This window comes from Chenopodium album, chromosome 11, assembly GCF_948465745.1.
Source record: "Chenopodium album chromosome 11, dcCheAlbu1.1, whole genome shotgun sequence".
Classification (NCBI taxonomy): Eukaryota; Viridiplantae; Streptophyta; class Magnoliopsida; order Caryophyllales; family Amaranthaceae; genus Chenopodium; species Chenopodium album.
The window spans coordinates 34,282,575-34,304,090 of NC_137844.1; the positions used below are offsets into that span (position 1 = coordinate 34,282,575).

Consider the following 21,516-nt stretch of genomic DNA (forward strand, 5'->3'; position numbering starts at 1 on the left):
GTCTTTCCCCACACGGGCCACCGCTCCAACGAATACGTTGTATCTCAAAATCCAAACAACTTGCCTCGTAATAAATCCTCCTGTATAAGTGTGGATAACCAGTAATCTCATTAGCCATGAATAGTCGAGCTAACCTCCATTGCTCTTGATCACCCATGAAGAAGGTGGCAACACAACAAAAGCCGCAATTACCATCACCAATGACAGCATTCCACCTGGTTATGTAAGGCAATATAGGTCCGGGAAGCAAGTGAGCGTACCAACATTGTTCGATGTTGAATCCATTTCCTCCTAAAAAAAATACACATTCGTAATGGGTAGAAAAGAAATTAATATACACATTCGTAATTGGTAGAGAAATATATGTCACAAAAAAAATATACCGGATTCAGTTTGACGGCTTTGCCTCGAACCATGTTGGCCCGGACTTCTCCCTCTACGACCGCTAGTGTTACGCTCAGCATTCTCAAAATGGCTACGGTCACGCCTAGTTGAACGATCCCGTGGACGACCCCGTGTTGAGTGATTCACTTCTGGCTCTTCAAGATCTGAATGATTCGGATGCAACTCATCTTCAATGATGCGAGAAACATTTCAAACTATAACAGGGTCACTAGCCAAAACCTCATCGACAAGGGAACGAAAATGTGCTGCTTCTTCTGCCGACTCTTCAACGAATTCCGGAATATCACCAATGACAAGCTCTGCCAAAATGGATGAATTTGGCTGCAATACAACCCCTTCTTATCATGCATTGAATCATAAATCTGGCAAGCACATGGTATCCCATGGGTGATCCGTAGAGCACAACCAGAACGCTCATGCACCTCATAACTCAACTCTCTTATTCTTTCCGTCTCATCGTAAAGAACAGACAGAAAATTATGAGAAACCTTTCCATTCAGCCGCTGCAACGGCATGTGCCTGTACTTCTCACCTACTTTAGATCTACTAGCCTCTAAAGCGTTACGTATTCCAACAATCTGATTTCCAATATGGCAATGTACTCGAGCCCATACTGTATCCAAAGAACCAGTTGATGATTCCATCTAACTCTTGATTGCCGAGTGCTGACGCTCAACCCTACATGTACAAACATTACCACAGTGTAGAACTCTGTTCGTCCAACACGTCACAAATTTCTCTTTCTGGGGGGGCTAGTTAGTCTCAACGTATTCCACAACTTTCGGATATCGACCCCAACTTGTTTTCAATCTCTACAAGGCTAACTCATATTCCGGCTCAGATGCAGCACCCATGACTCGTTTCCATCTACCATTTTTGAACTTTGCACCCACCGTCTTGTCCTTGAACAATCTAGTCACATAAGCTTCGACATCCTTATTAATATGCCACCTACAAAGTAAATGCGTAGTGTGGGGAAACTCAGCTTTCAATGATGCACAAAGTTCAAGCTCACGGTCAGTTAAGAACACTGATGGCTCCCCGTTGGTATCCGATCAAATCCCTCAATCTTTGAAGCACCCATCGATAACTAGCCCGTGTCTCGTTTCTCATGAAGACATAGCCAACAAGAAAATTTTGATTGGTCGGTGTAACCCCAAGTATCTCAAAGAATGGCATACTGTATTTGTTTGTCTTGTATGTAGAGTCCATACCAATCACGTACGGATATGTGCATAACAAGTTGCACGTGATCGGATGCACCATGAATGCATGTTGTAAAACGCCGATGTCATCAACCATAACCCGGTAAATGTAGTGACTCTCTCTAGCCAAATGCAGAAATTGTTGAACCACTCCTCTTCCTTCAGACTCCTCCATTCTAATGTCACTTCTACAATTGTATATATGCCTGATGTTTGGATGATCTTCAGGAAATTGCTCTATAATGGTTGCCATGATATTACGAGGCGCAACCTTTGACCTCGTCAAGTTACGCACAACCTGTTTTGCACCTGGACTAAGACCGCTGATTTGTCGATGACCTTCAGGATAAACAATGAATGGATGATTGTGGGTGCCGGTTACATCATTTTTAACACGGATCCTCCAACCATCGGCGCTTCTCTCATAATAAATCTTGATGTAGAAAGACACCCAACGGACTTAGTTTTAGTGTCTTTGCGAATCACATTCTCCAAATCTTTTGGCCTTTTCTTTCGACCACAATCGCAAGCCAAATATCGATACGGCCGACCATCGGTGGTTTTTTTGTACGATGATGAGACGAATAAAAATCCGATTGTTTGCGAAATAACTTTCGCCCATTCAACATCAGCATCAAAAGTAGGAAACACGGTGTCAGTTTGAAAATGGCCACTGTAATTCACACCATCACCGCCATTTTCTGATTCTGAATCCTATAACCACAAAACAAACTACTTAAGAACCCATAAAATCATATAATAATAATGATATAATAATAATAATAAAATGATAATCAGAGAGGAAACGCCTGAAAATTTTGAATGTACCATGGAAGAAACACCTGATATTTTAGAATCTACCGTGGAACATTCTAAAATATTAGGCGTTTCAACCATGGTTCGTCTGATAGTTTAGTATGTCCCATGGTAGATTCAATATTTCTAAGCGTTTCTCATATGCAGCCAGAGGAACGCCTGATATTTTAGAATCTACCATGGAACATTCTAAAACACCAGGCGAACAATGGTGGGAATGCTTGAAATTTTAGAATGTTCCACGGTAGATTCTAAAATATAAGGTGTTCCTCTGGCAATTACGAAATAAAAAACAAAGAAAAACATTCTAAAAATTCACCGATTCCGTACGCACAGGTGACCTCTCCGGTGGCGTCTGCAATTCCGTAAACTCGTCCATTCACCCCCTTGTGTAAATTGTTGTTGACTAAAAGTTTTTTCTTTAAAAAAAAAAAATATGACTTGGAGTCGCGGATGGTGGTGGCGGCTGTTTGGTGGCCGGTGGGGTAAAAATAAAATAGTGAAATTTATAAGGGGTAAAAGTAAATTAGGGTAAGAGTAAATTAGGGTAAAATTAAAAGGGGACATGTTTGTAATATCGTGTTAAAATACGGACGTTACCTGGTAAATACCGGACGCGATTTAGCAATTCACTTTATCTTACCTGCGTTTATCAACAACATCGGCAAGCTTCCGGCCCATAAATTCCAACTCCCCCAAACTCCACAACTTCCCACACCACCATTCTTGTAACTCATTTCCATCACTCCATTACATTTGTGCTTGTGTTCTCCGTTAAAATCCACATGAACTATTCATCTCTCTAGAATTCTTGCCGCAGGAAAGAGGATGATGGCGGTTCGTGCTGTCAATGGCTGCGCTATCATTCGGCCATCCGCTTATTCTTCCCCTTCTCTCTCCTCTTTGCTTTGTTGTTTTCATCAATTACGACCTCAGACTCGCTCTAAATTAGGGTTCATTTCGTCTCATTGCCGTTTCGAGATTCAATTCAATGGTTATGGCGGAAAATTTGGGGTTTTTGCGGTTCATAGTTTGGTCGATAGTGTATTGGAGGAGCTTCAGGAAAGGCGTAGGGCAAGACGAATTCGAACTTCGAACAGGTAGTATGTTTGTATTTCGTTATTATTTTTATTCGCAAAATTTTTTGTTTTTGCTGAAAAATTTGGAGAATTTGAATAAGATATTGTGAGATAAGTTTCTGCTGCTTGGAGTTTTGGTGGAATTTGTTTTTTTTAATTGAATTTATTGATTGTTCTACCTGAATCAGGTTTATCCTTTGATGATATTTGATTTGTTTAGTTAGTTGCTTACTGTTATGTTGTGCTAGTGGTGTTGATATGGAACAAATGGATGAAATTACATTGAATTGGTAAGCCACCATTTTGAGTTAAAGAACGAAATCAAAGAAATTGGGGGATGCAAACTTTATCAAGAATTAAGTTACTTGGATAGTTTGATTGATGGCATTGTTTCAGGATTGATTTGAGTGGTTGGGAGCAACTTGAAGTGAAACGATGTAACTTACCGAAACATGGGTGATTTTGTTTACTAGCTCAGTTCTATTTGGACTTATATGCCGTGTCTAGTTGTAGAGGTGGTGTCTGAGTAGTATTGTAGCATATCTGTTAGATAAGTGAAAAGACGACCTATCACAGTGTTGAGGGATGCAGTTGTGAGTAGTGGATTTATTGAACCTTCAGACAGTTGAAAGAGAGGTTTTTTTGTCTGTTTGAGAGTTGAGAAGTTTATTAGCATCTGTTTAGTGGTTCCTGTTTGTTAGCGTTTGTAGATTGATTGGACTATGGAATTATGGATGGCAAAAATTGCCATGCTTTTTATTTATCTGTCATGATAAGTTTATAATCTGCCAATTTTGACAGTAAGGAAGATTATCCCGAAGGCCTATACAGGGAAGTCCTGTTAAGATGACAAAAACCATGATATTAGATTTTTTTTTTCTAAATATATATCCCGTTTCCAAAAGTTCAACTCACTTATTGTAGACTTTTGATTTTGAAAACTTCGTTAAAAGTGATTGGGTGATGTGTTATCCAATTCCTCCTTTAGAAGATCAACCTGTATGATCATCAAGATTTATCTCACAATCATCAAGGGATGTATTGTTTTTAGTTTTTACCACTATCATGCTCTTCATCATATTCTGGCCAATTCGGCGTCTTCATCATCTTCAATGACTAATTTCTTATATTCATGTAAAAGGTTAGCCATAGTGTTATTCTGTGTTATAGTTGAAGTGTTAAACTCCTCTACTGGCTCTAACTTTCCAAATTTGACTTTGGTCTCCTAAGCAAGTGAACTAATAGATTCTTGGAGGCTGTTAAGCAATTCTTCTACACAAGTTATGCTCGCTAATGTGATGGCACATGAAGGCACTGCTTTGCACCCTTTTAAGCAACTTTAGTCGAAAAGAAATACAAAACATACACAACCATATAATCTATCTTGCATTGATGTGTGCCAAATCACGAACCAAAATCCACATAGAACATGGGAGCAAGTCAGACAAGTATTATGTTTTAAATTGTGGAGAAACTTTAGTTGGTCATTTTTTTTGCCGACTTTCTACTTATATACATTATGATGACTGATTGGTGGCATTTCAATGAAATGTCTGCCGTATAATCCTTGGACTCATTGAGTGTTTTGGAGGAACCTTCAATTAGAATACAGAATGGGCACATTTATGTGTTCAATAATCGTTGACCTTAACCCAAGAAGTCTCCTTAAGTTAACCATGAAAAAAAGGGCAAAGTAACCGCTGAAGAGGACAAGGGGTGGTTGGGGGTGATGGGAGGCGGTAACAGTAGCATATTTGTTCACACCTATAATATTTCGTTTTGAGTGACAGTCAATGATCTCTTGCACAATTTTTATCTACTCATTTAGCAATTAATAAAGAAAGGGTCTAGCTCCCTACTGATTAGGTGCTTCTCTTTGGAGGTTGGTTTTAACGAGCAGTGGAGAGCTTCTTAAAGACAAGCTTGAAAAGCAGGGACTTCGAGGCGGCTTGCTGTTGGAGTTTAAAAAGGATTCAGAAAGGGTTTTGCTAGCAGTTGCTCAGAAACCTGATGGGAAGAAGAACTGGATGGTGTCAGATCAGGTTCATATACATGAAGAATGTATTAAAAACTTAAAATTCTGAGCATACATCATTTTTTGCTTCAAAAGCAAGAAAAATTTATTGTATACTTGTTTTTCAGGGTGAATTGATTTATCCTTCCTTTATTATTGGTTCTTCACTCATTTCCCCCTAATTTCAAGCAGAATGGTACATCGTGCTCTATAAGACCACAGCAGATAACTTATGTTGTTCCTGGTGTTGAGAATTTTGACCATACCCAAATTTCAGAGTTTATGCAGAAAGCTCAGGATAACTTGGTTAGTCTGGTCCTGTAGTGAATCACCATGAGTACGGTGTCCTTATTTTTTTTGGACCTAAAAAACTAATTGATCAAATGTATTAATTGATGCAGGATTCATCTCTGCTTGAGCTTGCCTGGGCTGAGCTGCTTGAGAAGAATAAATCAGTGACTCCAGAGGAGTTGGCAGAGGTACTACATATCTTTGCTTCATAGAATCATAGTTCTGATTTATAGTTGATGTTGACTATGTGAGCTCATTATACAGATGATTTATGGAATTGCTGAACCACTTGAGAGTTATTGTGCTCATCTCTTGCTGTCAAAGGATGAAATCTACTTCTCTGTGCTGGAGAGTAAAGGTTATTGCTCTGTTTACACTCCTCGGTCTACTGATCAGGTAAACCATCTGATTCATCCTTTTTGTTCTAGATATCCTGTATTTTTCTTAGGTTGTTTAGCCTTTTTCCCTCTTGTATACTTCTCCTGTGAGTCTAGCTTGGCTCTATAATTTTAATAATATTTTCTCATAATCATTTGGACTGGAAGTGCTACAATTGATGAGCATAGCATTGATTTATATTTGAGCTCTATATAATATACCGTACACTCTTTGAGATTTAAATTTATTTTCTTTATATATGCTGTTTGTGCTGGTGCATGATACTGGCTGGGGGTTTTCACCTTATTGAGGTTACTGTTGATTTTTGCACCTTCTATATTGTTTGACCTTGGTATCTTTTTAAACTTCACATTGTCATGGATCATTGGATTGCAAGTAGTCTTTGATGTGAGGGAACAAACTCACCCCCTGTAAGGCTGTGTTTATATCATCTTATTTTTGCTTATTTGATGAACTTTTCTTTCTGATCTGTTAGATCTGATTGCCTGATTTGACCATACTTTTACTATACTCTGTATTTGCAAAATCTATTTCCTCAATATGCACTGCTTTCTGTCCGTCTGTCTATATTGGTTTGTTTTTGATGGTTACTAGATGGAATATTATCTCATGAAATTCTAGGTTGAGGAACTTATGAGGAGGAAACTTGCCAAGGAGACTGCTGAAAAGGAACATCAGGAGTTCATAGACTTATTATATTCTGCCAAGGCAAGATCTATGGATGCGAAGCTTCCTAGATCCTCGTGGAATTCAGAGGACAGAATTCGTGATCGTATTGAGGCTCTAGCTGCTTATGCAGTTGAATCATTCTGCAGTGATACCCAGAAGAGAACAGCTGGGACGGTAATTTATTCTACTTGAGAACAGCTAAATTCCACATTCCCTTGCAACTGTCAGAGCTTATTGATTATAATAAATATGTTCTGTCTGACCTAAGTACCTAATTAAACAGTCCATTTTTTGTGTTAAGTTGTCCTAATATAGATTTGTCTTTTGTAAGAGGAAGTAAAATTTCAACCTATTTGAAAAAGTGATTACAATAGGTATATTTCTGAAGAGAAGTTCACTTTTTGCTGTGATTAATTGCTTGTGATCATGGACCAAGATTTTATCTGGAACTTCGTTAGTTGATATATTCATGTGCTCTTACTCTTCTAAACATCTTGTTCTTAGTTGTAGTTCCTTTACCCCACAATAAATAACCTTTCCTCTCCGTTTAGATATTATGAAATGCTGATATAACAAAATCTGTCATTCATAATGTACTGCAAATTATACTTTTCTCCTTCATAAAGCTAATCTGGAGGATTGGTGCTATCAACAAGATCTGTAGCCATATATCCTATCTGACTATATTGAACTATATTCAAAGTTTGACAAGCAAGAATCGGAAGGACTGCTTTATTGCGGCAGAGTGGTCATTCTTTTGGCATTTATGTGCACTCTGTATTCGATAAACAAAACATGTATTCAATGCCATGTCTAATGCTAGTATACATCTCTATTCAGATTCTTACAGCCATGGGGTTGGCGAAAACACCGTCATCAGCATTAAATCTTCTCATAGATATTGGTTATTTTCCAGTACATGTTAATCTTGATCTGTTGAAGCTGAACATTCGCACTAATCACCCAGAAGAAATTGTGTTGGCTGCTGAAGATTTGCTGTCAGAATCTCGTGATATTGATGAGGTAATTTTTGATGATCCTCTCCTAAAGAGGTCAAATAATGTTTTTATGCCCAAAAAGGTTAATTAAAGTATTTAGGTAGTAGCTTTGAGTGACGATTTCTATGGGAGTTGTTTCACTTCTTGCTGGCTTATTTAGGAGAGGAGAGATGCTGGTTATTCTTTTGTTTTTTTTTTTTTTTTTTTATGTATTTTAAATCTGTTTCCAGTGTGCTCTATGACTTACTCGACCACATTTCTTTCAGATTCGAAGGAAAGACCTTACTCATTTGAAGGTCTACGCCATTGATGTAGACGAGGCTGATGAGGTAATTGTAATTCGAATATGATAGAATCATCTCCATCTTACACTCCATCTGACAGACAGACACACACACACACACAATGAATTTGAAGAAAGAATGACTTGCCAGAACAAAGCACAGGTTCTGCAATGTCTTGCTTTTGACGGTGAGAACTTGTTGGCGGCGGCCTCTGAACTGTGATCGAGGTGGGAGAGAGACAGAGTATTGTAAGGTTCCCATTCATAAAATGGTTTCATTACTTTGGCATTTTGATGCTGAAATGAACACAACACATTTCGAAACATGTCACAAATCTCAGATCTGGATATTTTAATTAGAAGAGTGTCTCGCTTGCTAGGTGGTTGCTTCAGAAATGTTTCATTTGCCAAATGTTGGCGTTATGAAGCGCAAACCTTGAACCATGAAGTCAGCAATGTTTCCCTACTACATAGCTACCCTATTTCCTTCAGCTCACCCAAATTTTTAAGTAAATGGTATTCATCAACTTGTGATTACATTATTATCAATCTATCTTCTTTTTGCTCATTCGGTCATTCCTCAAATCCCAATCAGTTCTATCAATCCTTTAATATATATATATATATATATATATATGTATGTATCTTCTTGTTCATTTTTCCATGAGAAAACTCAATGCAAATATCTAAGTTCTGACAGCCAATTACCCTTCAAAATTTTTTCTCGGTTTTAAGATCCTGCTTGTTGAATAGGTACTGGGACTCTCAGGATTCTGTCAGCTGAAAAGCTATACATTTTTCCTGCAAGTGCCTCTACAATTTCTTGTGTTTATGAAATTATGATACTTATTGAAGTCAGCATTCTCTTGATGTTAGATAAACTTTTCTTTGTCTCTGCTTCCACAAGTAATGGTGCTCCATCCGTTTTCTCAATTACATTAGTTGCTTGCTGTAGTACAGTAGGAGGACACTAACAAAAGTCTTCTACAGCACCTTCCCTTCATCATTTTGCTTATCAATCTGTTGGGTCGCTTCTCTTATGGAGTTGTTTTTTTACTATAGGTTGTGGGCCTATACCTCACTATATCTTTGCTTAACCACAATCATATATTGAATTGATTCATGAAGCTCTGTAGTGGCTAGTGACATTTGTTTACAAGCAAATAAAATTTGAATTACGTGGTAGCTTATTATTCTACCGACAATCGGACTTCCAGAGTACTTGCAGTTTGACTGAACGTGTTATTGCCCTAAGCCCCTAACAACTCGTAGGAAGATTGGTAATCTTCAGAGAGAACGGTGCAGAGCTGACTGATGTGTCATTAGCCATTTTTTGAAGGCTAAACTCGCATGTGACACCTTTGCATGAACTTTTCAATGCCCTGTAATCTTATTACGAAATTTGTATTTGCAGCTTGATGATGCACTTAGTGCGGCAAGATTGCAAGATGGACGGATCAAAGTGTGGATACATGTGGCAGATCCAACCTGCTTGGTTCGACCTGGAAGCAATCTTGACAAGTAATTCCATGCACCCATGTGACATGTCCATTGATATTGTTCTACTTGCTCTTTCCTCCTCCATATATTTCTTTATCTTTTAAATGTTAATGTCTTTCTTAACTTCGTTTAATTTATTGACATCTGCAGAGAGGCCATGAGCAGAGGAACTACTATATTTCTTCCTACAGCTACTTATCCTATGTTTCCAGTGAGGCTTGCAATGGAAGGAATGAGCTTAAAACAAGGGACCAAGTGCAATGCTGTGACAGTATCGGTTGTTCTTCATTCTGATGGCAGGTAACCATTTGGTTGATTGGTTGATGCACATCTCTTTCTGTCTGGTTGCCCAATTTTCTCCTCTGGGTTAGAAATATGGACAAGTCTGTTCCATGTGACACTACATGAATCACAACTGTAATCCCGGTTTGACTTCATTCATTTATTTTGAATAACATTGGTGCATGAAGATATGTTGTGATAATTTTTTGGGGTTGTTTAAGTATTTGCAGAATACAACTGTCTTCTGATACTATGTTATCTCAACATTAGGAATTCAGGACACCCATCCACCCACTCAAGCACTAACTTCATAGGGAGGCATATGAGCTAAGGGTTATAAATTTCTTTTATTATACCTATGAACATGGTCCCCATAAACAAAAATAAACCTGCTATACAGACTAACAAATCTACAACTACATCACCAAGAAGTCCTAGATTGAAAGTTGTAGAAAATGAAATCTCAAATTTTCTTAGTGCTTGTTTAATTTATATGGAAATAAATTCCTGTAGGAAGTTACATTTCATGGGAAATTACTTTACATTTGCAATTACTAGGGGTTTTCTAATCTTGTTTGGTTTAAATAAAAAATCTCATGAATTAACCTGGGGTGGGTGGGTGGGTGATTTATTTCCTATGTTTTGTGGGAAGTTCCCCATTCCCATGATTTTCTACATCCCCCATTCACTTTTTGTTGATAACCAAATAGCTACTCCATTTGCAATTCCAAAGAATTTCTATTTCCCACACTTCAATGTTCACCAAACAAGTATTAAGACATTTACCATCCAAGATAAAGTTTTCAGTGCCACTTTGGTGAACCATATTAGAACCCTAAAAAAAGGAAGTCTTTGTTTCCGCCATCACCAGTTCTTAACTGTCAATAATATATTTATATGCTGCAATAGCCGCTTCACCAGAATTTTTTTCTGATAATCACCCCCAAGCCACTGGTTGCTGACCTTAAACTGTGAAGTACCCAGCTTGGTGGTTGTGGGGGAGCTGCCATGAGCCAACTGCAGTGTCGCAAGCTGCATCACTGTCCTCAAGGATAATCTATTCGGTTGATTATGCAAGCTACTATGTGCCTCCTAATTTGGAGCAAGCAAAATGTATTATGCCAGCATCATAACACTCTCTGCACAAAGGACAAATTAGTCAATAGCAAATTGCCAGAAGTTTTTTACCAGAACTTTATTCAATTGTGCTTCTTCCCAAGCTTGGCCAGCAAAGGGACAAATTCTAACTGGATGAATATCAAACCTCAAAAGCACAGTGATGACTCTTGCCACAATTAGCATCAGTACTAGAAAGATGGTTGTTTATGTTACCTCTTGCATAGAGTGATCCTTTGCATAGCTGACAAACATTCACTTTCAAGGGTACTTTTGTATTCCTATTTTTCATATCTATGAAGCTGTCATTATCTGAGCTAGAAACGATTTCAGTATTCGTTAACTGTCATAAATCATAATGGTATCAGGTTTTGACCAAATAGTGTCTATCCTTTGCAAAATGTATGCCAAGCAACCATCAACTAAAGGTGTAAGACTTATGCTACCTCTATGTAATTATTCTTGTAATTTTTTCTGCCTAAGCAACAAATGTTTGGATATAATATAAATGGGCACCATGTGGTTTTGTTCTTTCATGTTCAGAAAACAACCTATTCTAAAGGCACTTGGTTACACAAGTGGCACCAGGAGAATGAGTGCACCACTTGCTGCTAATGTGTTGTAGGATGAACTTCAAGCTTCATTTAAAATGATGTTATTCTTGCATAGTGCGTACATGAGAATACTCAATGCCTGTCTTGCGTAGTGCATACATGATGGGCATATTATGATGCTTTGCTCCTTTACACTGCAGCATCACTGAGCATTCTGTAGAGAACACCATTATAAGACCTACCTACATGCTCACATATGAAAGTGCATCAGAGCTCCTACATTTGAATCTTGAAGAGGAGCCTGAATTAAAGATTCTATCTGAGGCTGCAGCTCTACGTTTGCATTGGCGAAGACAGCAGGTTAGATATAACTTCCACAAGATATATATTTCTTGTAAAAGTCGTAATGGCTGCTAGCTGCTGATTTCATCTTACCATGTTTGTATACCCCAATATAGTGACTCTTTTTATTTCTTGTGCTGTCAAATATCTGTCCAATTTCCTTTTATAGCAACATTTTATGACAGGACTAAGGTCTCTCATCCAAAACTTCTCTACCAGTCTTTCTTTAAATAAAAATTTCCCTACTAGTTCATTCACATATTTTGTGAAGACTATATTTGTGGACCTGTAGAATTACCACAATAGATGCCGTGTGGGAATTTTATTGACGTAAAAAACTGGTTACATCTTTGTATTCTGTATCATAATTCTGTATTATTTTTAAAGCTTGTATTTCTCAATTACAGTGTAGTAATATTTTCTGGGTTTCTTCATGTTGTATTTGGCATACTTCACTTTGCAATTGTTTTGTTGTTTATTCAGCTGTATTTTTCCCCTGAATATCTGCTCTTTTGAAGTCTTGATATATGACAAATTTTGTAATCTGCAATCACAATTCTCTTTGGTTGAGCCTTAAAAATCTTATTGGCACACATATGCATCTCTTCAGTTTTATTTGAATTATTTGTTGTGGCTTGATGTCTATTTAAATTTCCAAACTTTATTGGATTACTTTCTCTTTCAGGGTGCCGTTGACACCTCAATGATAGAAGCACGTGTCAAAGTGGCTAATCCTGATGATCCAGAACCACAAATCAATCTGTATGTAGAGAATCAAGCTGACCCTGCAATGCGCCTGGTTTCGGAGATGATGATTCTTTGTGGAGAAGTCGTTGCTACATTTGGATCTTGTAACAACATTCCTTTACCTTATAGAGGACAGCCTCAGTCAAATATAGATGTATCTACATTTTCTCATCTTCCTGAGGGACCAGTTCGGAGTGCTGCCTTAGTTAAAACAATGCGTGCTGCTGAATATGATTTTAGGAAGCCAATACGCCATGGTGTTTTAGGAGTTCCTGGCTATGTTCAGTTTACATCTCCTATACGAAGATATATGGATCTTCTTGCCCATTATCAGGTTTGTTCTTCCTTTGATGTTGATTACACTGGATAAGCGTTTTAATAGTCATACATATTCCACTGTGTTGTTTATTATCCATCTTGTCTAGTCTGAGATCAGCTACTGCTTATTTTTCTCACTTTTCAGTTGTAATAGTTCCAAATAATTCATGTTGAGTGAAAAGTTCTCTCCCATTTTTAAATGTGGGATATTGAAGCTATTGAGTGGTGATCATATCCCCAACTGGTGGTCGTCCTGTAAAATTAAGTCATTCTGATAATTATTGGTTCATAAAATGTTTATTTTTGTAATTTTATCTTTCCTTTGATGTAGCAAGTCATGTATGCCGGTTTAATATAAATTTCTCCTTTGGTGACAGCTAATCAAAAAGCCTAGTAACGACACTGGAAAACATCAAGTTAACTAAACTTGTTTTGACTTAGGAGAGCTGATAGAATGCCTGTAGTAGTGTAGGAATAATTCGTTCCCTTTCTTTGTGCATATATGAGCATTTGAAAGGAAATCTAGTGAATCAAGGTTAAAGCATGTACCACTAGCATCTTCCTCTTTAATGATCCAGGCATCTTGTTAAACCTGTAGTAGTGTAGGAATAATTCGTTCCCTTTCTTTGTGCATATATGAGCATTTGAAAGGAAATCTAGTGAATCAAGGTTAAAGCATGTACCACTAGCATCTTCCTCTTTAATGATCCAGGCATCTTGGTAAAAGCGATGTAGCAACAGGGGTCATTCTGCATTTGTTTTCCTTAAAATGCATATGCTGTTTGTAACTACGTATGCGAGAAACACCTGATGCTCAAATTTTATTACTTTCATATTTCATATGGAAGTCTAAGGCTTCAAAAAGATAAAAGGTCTGTTGCTCAATTTGTCATATATTGGATGAATCCAGCATTGATGACAGATTCCAAGCTAAGAGACATAATTAAAGAGCCTTTCTCCCAATGTTTGTGTGCTCTATTATGATAACAAGACTGGCAATCACTTGTTTTTTCTGGATTAGATTGGTTGGGAACTTGGGACTCTTTAATTCAAAGAGGTAAGTGTTAGGTGATGGTGAATGGCGTTCCCAGGAAGTGGCTTTCTTTGTCATGGGGGTTATGGAAGGGGATCTTATGTCACTTTTTTTTATTCACTGCAGTTGACATGCTCGAAGGTTTAAGTTTGGGTCTTAGGGTGGTGACAAAAGTTTAGGTATACCTTCTAATAAGTAGATGATATTGTTGTCTTAGTTGCTGATCTTCGTAATTTAAAGATGCTTAAAAAAAAAGGGAAGCTCTTGAGTAGCCTGCTACTTTAGTGTGGGCAGAGTTTGCTCCATGGTTACTTAAGTGGGCCTCTTGAAGCCGTTGAAGGCAGTTTATGCATAGGGAACTGTATGTGTTTGAAAACTTTATGGAGAGTTGTGAATGGCTTCAGAATTTTTTTTATTGTCGAGTTGGAGGGATTACTGATTAGGCCACCGCAATAAGTTGCATATAGATTGATGCAACAATATTTAATAAAAGTGGGCTTCACATGATTTTACACACTTAAAATGGGGTTGAGAGATTGTTAGGATTTTAATTAAATAGGCCATGACCTTTAAGTAAGGGAAATAGTACAACTTTCACCCAAAAAAAGTTTCCAAATGTAGTGTGTTGCAAGTATTGTGACATTTCCATTTTAAGGAAACATTGCAAGTGTTAAAAACGGAGGAAGTATCTTTTTAGCCTTTTCTTCACTTTTTGGTCCAGATATGTATAGATCGTTTGGTTTTTTTTGGGCCTGTTTTCATTTCCTATGCAGACAGCATAAAGTTACATGCTAATACTAATAAACAAAGATTCACTATTATCTATATGACACTTCCAAAGTTTTTGGTTTGGAAAGTAGTGTTACATTTCTTTCTTGTTCAGGTTTTAAGTATCTATTGCGTATTAGAGAGAATATTGCTTAAACGAGAGTTGTTTATTCCACCATCAAAACATCTGTTAATCTAGCATTGATCAACGAAGCGAGTACACAGATGTATAAACAACCTCTTGTTGTGTTCATTTCACCTATAGGAAGGGCTAATCTGTAAAAGTTAACTGAAGAGAAGAAGTGAGAGTCGTTTGTTCCACCATTAAAAAAATTGTTGATCCATCAACCAAGCTATTATATATAGAGTTGCCCCTTGTATTTTCGTATTCGTCCTTTTGTAGAACAGATGATGGCTTCTGTATTATGACCGATACATTAGATTAGGACCGACCAAACTTATACGTGCTCTGTAGATAAAAATTGTGCTCTCTAGTCATGAATCTGATTTACTATCTACCACGGGGTGTCATTTTGTTTATTTAAAACATTTGTCGATTTCATGACATCTATGTTCAACTACGGTCTCCATGCTGTTGAAGTTGCTTTATTGTTGCTTTTAAATTTTGATTAGCCTTATGTTTCCTCAAGCCTTCAAAGAAAAATAGACTCTATAGATGTTCTTGTTCCGTAACATTAGTACTGGATTGATTGCCTTTCAGGTAAAGTCTTTTATTAGGGGTGATACCCCTCCATTTTCAGCAGGTCAGCTAGAAGGGATAGCATCGATAGTTAATATGCAGCATAGAGTTGCAAGAAAGCTCTTCAGTAGTAGTCTCCGGTATTGGGTACTAGAATATTTAAGAAGGCAGCCAAAGGAAAGAAGATTCCGTGCTTTGATTCTCAGATTCATTAAGGACCGCATCGCAGCCTTGATTTTGGTGGAGGTACGCTTTTTTTTTTTTTTTTTTTTTTTTTTTTTTTTTTTTTTTTTGTTTGTTGTTGTTGTTGTTGTTGTTGAATGTGCTTGCACTGTTGTGTTATACTCCCTCCAATCTTATTTGTTCTTCCCATTTGGAATCAGAGAGTAAATTAAGAAACATGGACCTTGACGAGAGAAAACATGTAAAATAATAGGATTCTGTTATTTATTAATTTGTGTTTTTTTTTTTTACATTGAATAGTTTTACTTCTCAGGAGGAAAAAAAAAAAAGGTAGGTAATTGATGTGATAATTGGAAAGAGAGAATGATGATTGAAGATTAGAGTCATGCATGGGAAAATTCAATTAGTGAAAAATTGTTTAAAACTTGTATGAAAAAGAGATAAAGGAGGTAACTATTTTAACACATTCATCAATAAATTTGATTGAAAACTTTTAACTGTTGGTGGGGGTCGTGGTGGGGGTGATGATGGAAAAAATCTTATGGAATAGGTTCCTGTTGGAAATATGGAATTATACTTGGGAGGGAATTAAAGTATTCATGCCTTTCATCAAACGTATAAGGTTTTCATAAAAGTGAGAAGGGTCATGGATTAGAGTGATCAGTGAAAGTGAGACATCTCTTTTCCTTTCGGCAAATTCTGAGAGTTTGAAATTATTAGAAAGTAGTTTTGTGCTCGAGTAATTGCCCGGGTAGCTAATTACATCATTGTTCCAAATGCCATATATTAACACATATTTTTGATAACAGATAAATTATCCCTTTTGATTTGTGATACTTTGACATAGCATACCCTTGATTTATATAAGAGCAATATATATTATAGAATTGTACTTCGTATGAAAGAAAAACAATGGTGTAATTTCTATGTAGGATTATTCTATGTTATTTCATTATGATACTCATGAATTAATGATTACTTTCACCGGAAAAAATTAATGTTTTACTCAATAACTATGTTAAGTAGTTTATGTGATTAAATAAATTTTTTTGTAATTGCTATTATTTCAGTGTACTACAAATGAATTCATGATCACTTAATAATAATAACCATTAGCAGTTTTCGGGTGTACAAAGTACATCAACGCGTTTTCTATGCGTCTGGCTACATCATGTGGTTGCTTGTAAGAAAATAAAATAGCCCCTATTAGATTAATAGAGAAACCCCTATTTTACGGATAGAGCAACTCCTTATTATACTTATTGAGTAACTCTTACTTAACAAACCTCTAGAAAACTGATAGAATAACCTCTACAACATTGGTCGAGTAACTCCATGATGCCACATATAAAAGATAGTGAAATGACATTGAATAATATAACAATCATATTTGATCGTGAGGTTTTTTTTTTTATATTTTTAATTGATATAGATTTATCATAAATGGTGTTTTGAAGTACTTTTAAAATGAATTTTATGATGTAAATCTTTTGTATAATTTAAGAGTCACTTAACCACAACCCTCCAAAAGCCCAATTCTCAAATCTTATGTTTTTATTTTTTATTTTTTATTTTTTTTTAATTTTTTATAACCTTTAATTAAGTAACTTTCATTTCTCCAACTTTGTTTATTTTTTATTTTTTTTATAACTTCCACATCTCTTATTGTTTTTCATTCTAAATATATACATGCTACGTATATACCGTGCTAACCATGGATACACTCTAGTATATTAATATTATAATTTTTTTTTTTATTTTAAAAAAGTTATAATTATTGTATACATATGAAAGGATTTTGCTGACTTATTACATTTTTTTTAAAAGAATATGATACACTTTCTTTTTGGAGCTACTTTTAAGTGTTACACTTTTTTTTTTTTTGGGCAATGTCATTTCTATATTATATTTATCTCTTGCCATGGTCTCCACTCAAAGCCACTACATGTGATACTAATTCTTATCTATTATCTACATGGCATACACTTGGCAAAAAGCTAAAATGTTAAATTTCAATGTCTCAATTTAGTTGATTAAACTATATCATAAATGGATTTGTTTTGTACGAATTTTATGATGAAAAAAAATATTATATTATAAGATGTTTTCTAAAAAAGTTATAATCTATTTTATACATGTGGAGTATTAGAAGTCCTATTATTTTTCATTTTTTATCCTAAAAATCTATTTTAAATTCCCCTGTAGATTTTATACATATATAGAATTTTAGAAGTTATATTAGAAATAAAACTCAAAAGTAAATTATTGTATCTTTAATTTACTAATCTAATGTCATGGTGTCGTATTAAAGATTTTTTTTTTGTTTTTGGTGTGTGTGTGTACGTAGCGCGACACTTCGCCTATGTGGCACAACACTTGGCGAAAAGTTGAAACGCAAGTATTGTTGTCTCATGGCTTGACTTAAGATTTAGCTTTATATATTAGTTGTATGATAATTGAGGCTTTTGAGGTCTTGATTATATATATTTATTAAGTGCTCAAACTATATTGTATCTAGGGTTGTATAGAGTGCGGTTTAGACCGCACCAAACCGCAAACCAAACTGCAATTTTGTGTTTTGGTGCGGTTTTTAGTTTTAAAATTGCGGTGCGGTTTTTATAAAGGACCAAATTGCAGTTTGCGGTTTGGTGTTTTCAAAAAAAAATAAAACCAAATTGAATCGCAAACTGCACGGTTTGTAGTTTTTATACTATATTTTTATTTAAAAAATATAAAAGAACTAAAATATATGAGCCTAATCTTTGCCTATTAGCTATTAAAGGTAAAAAAAGAGTTTAATATTTGAATTATAATTAATAATTACTAAATAAAATAAAAGTTTTGTTTAAAAAAAAAAATTATAATTAAAAAAAAAAAATGGTTAAATCACAAACTGCACCGCACCAAACTGCATTTTGCGGTGCAGTTTGGTGCGGCTTAGTTAGAAGTGCACTTTGGTGTTATTTTTTCATATTTGCATCACTTGTTATTGTTTAGTGTTGTTTTTTATATTTGCATCACTCTATATTTCTTAAATTTAACCATATTTAATCATATCTCTCTCTTCCCTAATGCTCACTCAAAATATTTTATTGTTTCTCTTTCATGGTCCCTAATTAAATGGTTAAAAAAACTACTTTCTCTCACATGCTCTGTTTCACGGTCCCCATTGTACTTTTATCTTACTCCCTCCGTCCTTTTATTACATGTCTATTTTTCATTTTGCACGGAAATTAAGAAAGTTAAAGATTTCTTAAACTAATAATTGAGAGTATAAATATGCATGTGGGGTTAGAGAGAGATAGAGAGAAAGAAAAAGTGGTTAGGAATTAGGAGAGAGAAAGTATTGGGAATTGATGTTAAAGTACAAAAAAAAAAAAAAAAAAAAAAAAAAAGATGACAAATCATCAAAAAGAGAATAATATTGTAAAAAAGTACAACCTATAAATAAAAACAGACACTTAATTTTGATGACCCAAAAAAGGAATACAAACATGTAATCAAAGGATGGAGGGAGTAATAATTTAATTAGTCACTTGTCCTTGCACAATATATTATAAGAGCAAATGAACTCTCCTAAAGCTCCATGCATCATCAAGTGATATAAAAAAAAAGTTAAAAAAAAATATGGAGGAGAGTTTATAACATTTAGCAGTTTTTCTTAGCAACTTGAATTGTTACTCTGAATAAAAACAAGGAATCCTCTTCAATAAGACTAAGAGAATGGTGCATTCTATAACCATCTTTGGCATATGAATCCTACAAAAACTTATTTTTGACCAATATCTGACTCTTCAAGTATGCAATGTTTCTTGTGTGCGTATATAAGTTACCATGACACACTCAACTATGCATTATTGTTATCACTGTGTAACATTTTACTTAATAACTTGACTCTGTTGAGTATAGGGTTATAACTTGAGGTGATAATATATTTCTTTGTAATTTTGCATGTTATGACACAGTGGGTTGTAAATTAAAGTTTGATAATAGATTAATAGATTTCTGTGTAAATTTGCATGTTATGCCATCAGTTAATGCATCTTGAACCTGAGAATGTATTTCTTTCACAAATGTTCTTTAACACTAATTTACCTTTTCTTACCCCTCCCATTTCAAATCTTGAAATCCCTACCAAGAAATATATCTACTTTCTATCAATCACCCGTGATAACCATCCAAACAAGACAAAAAACCCTTTCAAATATTAAAATCCCTGCCAAGAAATAGCTACTTTTTCCACCAATTACCCAATGATAACCATCCAAACAAGAAAAAAGCTATAAATTCTTGTAAAGGAATTACATCAAGATATTGGGGGTCTAGTTATTTTATTCGCAGCTCACTTTGTACAGGATAGCAGACCCTTGCCTTTCTTAAGATGTAGTCTCAATTTTTTGATTATCTTTTCTTCTCCGGAGAGCAGTTAGTTGTGGTTTATAACTTGTATCATCTCCTTTTCTCTTCCTCCCCTCCCAAAGAAGGGTTAATTAGGTTGTATTTTGTGCTAGCCTTCCATGTAGGATGTAGGTAAAGTTTATACATTTGGACTTCTTTGGATGACTATACCTTTATTTAATTGTGTGCGAGTGTCCTGCACACTCCCGGCGCGTGCGCTTGTGCATGCATTTAATATGCTAAACTTAACCGGTGATTAAGCTTCTGCTAATTGGGTTGGGTTGGATTGCAGGTTGGGCTTCAAGCTTCTGCATGGGTCTTAGTGGGATCTCAGGTTGGAGATGAAATTGAAGTTCAGGTAGAAGTAGCTCATCCAAGAGATGATACTTTGTCACTCAAGCATGTTCCTGAATAGTATTGATCTGATGTCGCGGAAGGTGCTGATGTCTATAAACCATATGTAAGCACGTGAATAAGAAAATACACTTCCTCACCAATGTGCAAGTGAAGATGGCTTTCTAGAGTTGGCTAGCTGATGATGCCTGTTTGTGACTCAGTGCTCAACAAACTATTCGGGGCTATGTTATTGCCAATTCAAAATTGACTCTATTAACCAATTTTGTTAGCAAAAGATGAGAGCATTGGTGAAATGAATTGGGTGATGGCTTGCTCTGATTGAGTTGAACTCGCCAGGGCCAACTAACTCCTCATAAAAGCTCAGTTCTAGCAGCTGGCTTTGATTTTCGTGTGTTGTGATGAATGATTAGCAAAGAGTACTTTGGTGATTCATCATTCGGAATTGCCTTACTACATTGTCATGGATCTGATGTATAGGTTGTATTTAGTGGAATCTAGGATGCATTTAGGCATTTTTTCTACTGTCTAATTGTGTATTGTATATGTTAAATTTTTGTATTGACCCCTCTTTTGCTGAGTCTACTTGGGTCAGATTGAACCATTCACTTCACACTGATTATGCCTTGCTCAACAATTAGTTGTAATAGTATGTATCAGCTGATTTTAAAGTTTCCTGTATCAGTTGTTTGGACCAGCTGATTGAATCAGTGATTTGTTCTAAAATTACTTCGTATTATGTAAAAGTAGCTGATGACAAAAATGTCAATAAGCTTTGCAGAGTAATAGATACAATATTGCAGAAATGGCCTTATTAGGTACAACTTGAAGCCAGTTAAAGTAGGGTGTTTTTTTTTTTTTTTTTTTTTTTGGGGGGGGGGGGGGGGGGGGAACAAAGGTAAAGTTGTATTTTGACAAGTTAATTTCTCAGGGGTTTGGTTGGTCAAACCTTAATACTGATAAATATATAAAAACTAGATAAAGCCTGTGTGATGTATGGTTTATTTGTATTTTTAAAACAAATATTTGTTGTATTTATATGATAAAATTTGTTATTTTATT

General features: G+C 35.7%; 2 protein-coding genes across 3 annotated transcripts; one reads left to right on the forward strand and one right to left on the reverse strand.

Moving 5' to 3' along the window:
* Nucleotides 1-1,217: 1,217 nt before the first annotated feature.
* On the reverse strand, nucleotides 1,218-2,507 carry LOC145566533 (uncharacterized). The gene is made up of 4 exons (XM_081625922.1): nucleotides 2,439-2,507; nucleotides 2,097-2,324; nucleotides 1,631-2,043; nucleotides 1,218-1,356 (listed from the first exon to the last, which is right to left on the reverse strand). The coding sequence occupies exons 1-4, from the start codon at nucleotides 2,505-2,507 to the stop codon at nucleotides 1,218-1,220; spliced, it is 849 nt and encodes a 282-aa protein (XP_081482048.1).
* A 582-nt stretch (nucleotides 2,508-3,089) lies between these two features.
* LOC145567524 (ribonuclease II, chloroplastic/mitochondrial-like) lies at nucleotides 3,090-21,240 on the forward strand. 2 transcript variants are annotated; one of them, XM_081626821.1, is made up of 14 exons: nucleotides 3,090-3,526; nucleotides 5,388-5,547; nucleotides 5,712-5,825; nucleotides 5,921-5,998; nucleotides 6,075-6,206; nucleotides 6,831-7,052; nucleotides 7,719-7,901; nucleotides 8,143-8,205; nucleotides 9,574-9,680; nucleotides 9,810-9,959; nucleotides 11,812-11,971; nucleotides 12,639-13,034; nucleotides 15,541-15,765; nucleotides 20,393-21,240. In XM_081626821.1, exons 1-14 carry the CDS (start codon nucleotides 3,255-3,257, stop codon nucleotides 20,513-20,515), a joined length of 2,385 nt encoding a protein of 794 aa, XP_081482947.1. In that variant the 5' UTR covers nucleotides 3,090-3,254; the 3' UTR covers nucleotides 20,516-21,240. The 2 variants fall into 2 exon arrangements, with proteins under 2 accessions (XP_081482947.1, XP_081482948.1); XM_081626822.1 differs by having other exon boundaries at nucleotides 5,406-5,547.
* The last annotated feature ends 276 nt before the right edge of the window (nucleotides 21,241-21,516 follow it).